Here is a 6,000-nt window from a genome sequence, read left to right as displayed (position 1 = left end):
TCAGGCCCCGCGGCCTCGCGGGCGCACCTCACACCTCGCAGTCCAAGCACTCCGGCTGAGGCCCCGCCCCATAACCCGCGGCCGCGGCGGTGCCGGCCTCTCCCGCGGAGTCCGCACACCCGCGGGACTCGCGGCGACGCGAGGGCGACAGCAAGGCCGGAGGCCTGGGCCCCGGAGCCGAACCCCCAGCCCTACACGAGGTAGGCCGGGCGCGCGGGCGGGGAGGGCACCCTGGTCGCTGAGGCCGCGCGGTGGGCGGGCCCGTGGGGCCCTGAGCCCCCGAGGCGCGCGTGTGCCGGGCCTGGGTTAACGGCTGCGGGCGAGGCCCGTGCACCATGGCGCCCCAAGGCCGGGCGCCGCGCCGCCTTCCTCCACAGTGGGGTCGCTCCCCTCCCCGCGGCTTGGCGAGGACTGGGCGGGGAGGGGAGCGTGACGGCCCCGGGCGCCGCCCCTTCGACTAGGCGCGTCGGCGACCCCGAGGCTCCGGGGTCCGGCCGTGGGGAAGGCGGGGCGCGCGCGCCTTCTTGGGGCGAGCGGGGCCACCTGACAGACAGGGAGGGGGGCTGCAGGGGGACAGCGAGCCCGTGGGGGACCCGCCCGCGTCTCTCCCAGTCAGACGCCGTCCTTGGAGAAGATGGAAGGCCAGGAGCGGCCGGCGCCCCCAGCCAGCCTGTTTGCGGACGGGCACCTGGTCCTGTGGACGCTGTGCTCGGTGCTGCTGCCCGTGTTCTTCACCTTCTGGTGCAGCGTCCAGCGGTCGCGCCGGCAGCTGCACCGCAGGGACATCTTCCGCAAGAGCAAGCACGGCTGGCGCGACACGGACCTGTTCAGCCAGCCCACCTACTGCTGTGTGTGCGCGCAGCACATCCTGCAGGGCGCCTTCTGCGACTGCTGTGGGCTGCGCGTGGACGAGGGCTGCCTCAAGAAGGCCGACAAGCGCTTCCCCTGCAAGGAGATCATGCTCAAGAGTGACAGCAAGGCCGTGGACGCCATGCCCCACCACTGGATCCGGGGAAACGTCCCCCTGTGCAGTTACTGTGTGGTTTGCAAGCAACAGTGCGGCAACCAGCCCAAGCTCTGCGATTACAGGTACGGCTTCGGTGGGGCCTGATTGCCCCACAGTGTTTGGAGGGAGTCAAGCTTTTCAGAGTGGGTGTCAGCGGCCTGCTTTGATCGCCACAAAAGACTTCACCTGCCCACTTGAAGGAAACAAGTTAATATATAGCCCTAGAATGGTAGAACGAGGCAGATTTGCAGTAATTTATCGAGTGCTTCTGGCCCACACTCCTTAGCCAACCTGCCCTTTTGGGGTAAAACTTGGCTCTTAACTTTCATCCAGAGGTCTCTAAGTGCTGCAGACTTTATGGCCAATGTATGTTATATTTTAACTTTTGTTAATTATTGATTAGTTCCATTTTGCATAAAGAAAAACGAAGTATGCACCAGTTAATTTTTCCCTAAAATTGCAAAACTGATTCATCTTGGGTTCTGTATTATGAATGTACAATGAAAACAGGTGTCATTCCAGGGCAGCACTTTAGTTATCTTTTTTTTAATATAGGTTTGGTGCTATAGTGCACACTCCGAAAGAACACTTAAAGGAATACTCCTTTTGCCAGATGGTCTTTCAGGACCTTTGGCATCTTAGCCAAGCGACTTTGATTAAGCCAAGAATATTTTAATAGCTTTTAAATACACATGTGTGTACTTAAATATCGTCCGAAAATAGGTGAAGCTGTTCTTTGCTCGTGTTAGACATTGGTAATAAAAGGGGATGCTTCTCTGCAGATTATCTTTGCTAATTCATTTTACATTTGAGAGAATTTGATAGAGAATTTTACTCAGTGGTAAAATAGAATTGGCCTCCAGAATTTCTAACCTCCAGTTCAGTCTTGTCTCTGCCTTAAGTCTGGACATCTTCATTGTGTTGGATTTTGTTTCTGACAAGTTGAAAAGTCCCTAGCCATGTTTAAGAACAGAAATAGAAAACTGGCATGAGATAGCAGGTTACTTTTTTTGTTTGTATTTTGTTTTTAAAAGTCCTTTTTTTAAATTAGCATGAGCACTGTTATATCAACAATTATTTCTAACATCTTACACATCAGATTAAGACTTTAAAAATATGCTTTCAACAACTACAGTTTTATAACCATTTTTACTTGATATCTTTCAAATTTAGGTGTCCTTTTGGCCTCAGTGAGAGCTCAGTTACCAGTATCTTTTTTAAAATTTTTCATAATTCTCTTCCTAGTTAAACTTTAGTCTTAGAGAATTGGGATTGGTTTAAAAGAAGACATGAAGTATTATTTCCTTCCCTTCTTTTTGTCTGTGCAGAATTAGATTAAAATGATTTCTGTAAATATCTTAACTGCATTTCAGTTACTCCTTAGCAAATAATCACAGTGCTCTGATTCTCCAATTAAGTGATCTTTCTAGAAATACATATCTGATGGGGTCTCTGTTTAAAACCCTCCCATAACCCCCATCACTTACAATGATGGTCTTTCAGTATAAACTCCAGGTGCTTAACGTGGTATATAAGGTCCTTGTGCTCTCTGGACCGTGCCTGCCCTTCTAGTCTTCTCTACCACTGTCTGCATTAAGCTTTATGCACCAGCAACATCAGGCTGGTTGTGGTTTCCTTTAAATACCAACTTTTCATATCACCCTTCTTTTCCTCAAGGCTGAAGTATCCTCCTGGCTAGCTTCTTGGCATCCTTAATGACTATCTTGTGCCCTTTCCTCCAGGAATCCGTCCCTAATCTACTCATCCCTGCTCCTAATTTTTCCTTTTTGATGATGACATAATATCCTGTGTATCAGTGGTTCTTGAAGTAAGGTCCCCAGACTAGCAGCATCAGTATCACTCAGAAACTTGTTAGAAATGCAAATTCTAACACAGATTTAGATTAGCACACAGAATAAAAACCAGAGATTTGCATCTAACACAAAATGAAATAAAAATATTTGCATTATTTGAGACATACTTAAACCAAAAAATTATTTGTTGTTTATCTACAATCCAGATTTAACTGAGCATCTTCTATTTTTCCTGGCGTTAGCCTCACCCCAGACCCACTGGATCAGAAACTTGGGCTGGGAACCAATAATCTTTGCTTTAACAGTCCCTGCAGGTGATTCTAAAGTTTAAGAATTACTGCTATATTTATGTACTTCTTAAACATGAGCCTCTGTCCTTAAAGACCTCCTTTTCCTCCTTAGCTTGTTCTCCGGGTTACTGAGCAGTCTCTTCCTAGCGTGCTAGAACCCTTAACCCGTGGTAAAAATGGTTTCTTTACAATTTAGGAAATGTTTATTATTCCCAGAAGAAAAGAGCAGTGACCTGAAGTATTAATAGTATGTATTCTGCAATGCTCTGATTTATTTTAGCTGATCATTTTATGTAGGATTACAGTCTGCTGTGACCTTCTGCAGGAATGAGATATTTCAGATAAGGAAACTAAATATTTATAATCTTTAAACACAGACCAGACTGTCCTTCTTTGAATTTTATCCAGCCCTGGGGAGGGCTCCTTCTGTGACTGCCTCACATTCTTAGGAAGTCCAAGATTTCAAGTAAACCATGAAGACTATTCAACGAGATAGAATTTCAAAGGGCCATGTGATAGCTGATTTTAAAACCTGCAACCCAGTTAAAAACTACAGAATAAGGGGCAAAGGACTTTTAATTTAGTCCCATTGTCATTATTTAGGTTTCACATATTAAGCATCTATTTTGTGCCAGGTACTGTGTTGGATCCTATTTTCCCTGTAGCCTTCTTTCTTTCTTGTGTTTTCCTGCTTCCACCTCACCCATGGCAGTGTGTTTGCATCTCGTATCCTCTCATTTCTCGCCCCTCGCTGCTTTTCTTTCTTCTCACCTCTCGTCTGACTAAAGTAGGAAGTTGGGTTCTCTTTTCTAAGTATTCATTATGTTATTGAATAAAACTGTGTTCTGTCTCCTGTTAAGAAAACTTTTTGGTTTATATTATATTTTTATTTATATCCTTTTCTTCACTACACCCCACCCCACATACATACCCACTGTGATTAATAATACAAAACTTCTGACTCTTAGAAGGCAATGTTGGCAACTTTAGGCTTTGATCTTAACTTTTTGATTTTATGTTCTATTGGTATGTGTTTATTCACTTCATTAATTATGTGAAACAATGAAAGATAACAAGTTATCTTCTGGAGCAGAGATGGGCAAACTTTTCCTATAAAGAGCCAAGCTAAGTATTTCAGGCTTTGCAGAGCATATGGTCTGTCATAATTAATTCACTCTACCATCTGTCACAGTACAAAAGTAGCAAGAGACAGTACATAAATGAATGAGGATCTATATTCCAATAAAACATATTCCGCAAATTAGGAAGCACATATGTTTGTAGTTTGAACCCCATTGTAACATGAATTTCTTAGGTGACCATCTCAGTTTCACATATAATTCTGTTGCCTCTTCCAGCATACTGAGAATTGGTACCTTTTGGTAAAGTTACTAACAGGCAACTTTAGAGAAACTAATAAGCAGTGTTGCCAGGAAGTGTTTTTTCTTCCCTTGTGAACTTTTTTTTAATAAAGCAGTCATACTCCTGCACAAAAATACTCATAGGGTAATGTTCTATGTGTTCATAAGATGATGAACATGATTATGATTCATGATTATATTTACTTGTCAAAACTCAGAAAATGTACGTATTTGTAGATTTCATCATATGTAAAATCAAAAGAAAAAAATCTAAACAGTGATATCCCTGCTTGCTGAGGTATTTAGGAGATATTCTAATGTCTGTAATTTACTTTTGTGCACCAAAAAATAGAGCCTTCCCAGGCAGCTCAGATGGTAAAGAATCCACCTGTAGTGCAGGAGACCCCGGGTTTGATCCCTGGGTTAGAAAGATCAAAGAAGGGAATGGCGACCCACTCCAGTATTCTTGCTTGGAGAATCCCATGGGCAGAGGAGCCTCACAGGCTACAGTCCATGGGTTTGCAGAGAGTCGGGCATGACTGAGTGGCTAAGCACACATGAAATGGATATACAGAAATGAAGCAAAGTAATTACAATAAGTTACTAATGCTGGAATATGGGTGATAGGCTTACCTGTGTTGCTGTTAAAAAATTTTTTTTCTAATGCAAAACATTTAAAAAAACAAGGAGACTACCCTTGTATTTTTGGAAATAGTTGCTGAAGTATTGAAAGGTGCAATTTCATAATGTCCACAATTTTCTTTCCAAATGATACATCAAAATATGAGTTTATTTTGAAAGAAAGAAAGAAAATATGAGAGAAAAATGTTAATTATGAATCAGAGCTAAGGGTTGGTTTAAAGGTATTCATTTTGCTATTCTTTTGACATCTGTGTAAGGGTTTAAAATTTTTCAAAATAGGAAAAGAATAAAGATCATAAACAGTCACTCAAAAACATGACTGCTAAAACTAAAATATTGCTATTAATGTCTTATTTTCCTATCAGATTTGAAATCTAGATCAAGTAAAACACCAATTACAAAATATATAAAGAAAACAGGTCTCGATTTTGATTATGGTATTTCTCAGGAAAAATAGAGTGCTGCCTAAGGAGTGAGTATGTTGGCTTTACTTTAACAGAACAAAGGCTGATAATAGCCATCATCTTGGTTAAAACAGTCTTTTCTGAAATTTATGAGAATTTAGTGAATGATAAAGGTGTCACAAATCAATGGGATAGAAAAGATGACTTTATCAGTCGTGCTTGGACAAGTGCTCTTTGAGAGGAAAACAGTTAACGCTTCATATCACACTCTATACCAAAATAAACTCCAGGTGGATTGAAGCAGGAATTGTTAATTCATAGATAAGGTTCCAGGAAGCCTAACACTTTCATGAGATTCTCAGTGGAATCTGTAGCCCCAGAAGGTTAAGAAGCACTGGATTAAAGCTGAATTGTGAGGGGGAAAATAGCTATAGGTGAATATTTATCTAATTTGGAAAGGTAAAGGTCTTCAAAGCTTGAAAG

General features: G+C 42.9%; 1 protein-coding gene across 1 annotated transcript in view; it reads left to right on the top strand.

The window, feature by feature from the left end:
• DGKE (diacylglycerol kinase epsilon) overlaps nucleotides 1-6,000 on the top strand; it is a 29,359-nt gene continuing 23,359 nt past the window's right edge. The window contains exons 1-2 of the mRNA XM_070357276.1: nucleotides 1-200; nucleotides 613-1,089. Of these exons, the coding sequence (XP_070213377.1) occupies nucleotides 635-1,089 (455 nt within the window). The 5' untranslated portion in view covers nucleotides 1-200; nucleotides 613-634. The remainder of the gene's footprint in view (nucleotides 201-612; nucleotides 1,090-6,000) is intronic.

The sequence above is a fragment of the Bos mutus genome, chromosome 19, assembly GCF_027580195.1.
Source record: "Bos mutus isolate GX-2022 chromosome 19, NWIPB_WYAK_1.1, whole genome shotgun sequence".
Classification (NCBI taxonomy): Eukaryota; Metazoa; Chordata; class Mammalia; order Artiodactyla; family Bovidae; genus Bos; species Bos mutus.
The sequence above is the reverse complement of the archived record's forward strand: the minus strand, read 5'-3'. Positions and strand labels throughout refer to the sequence as shown.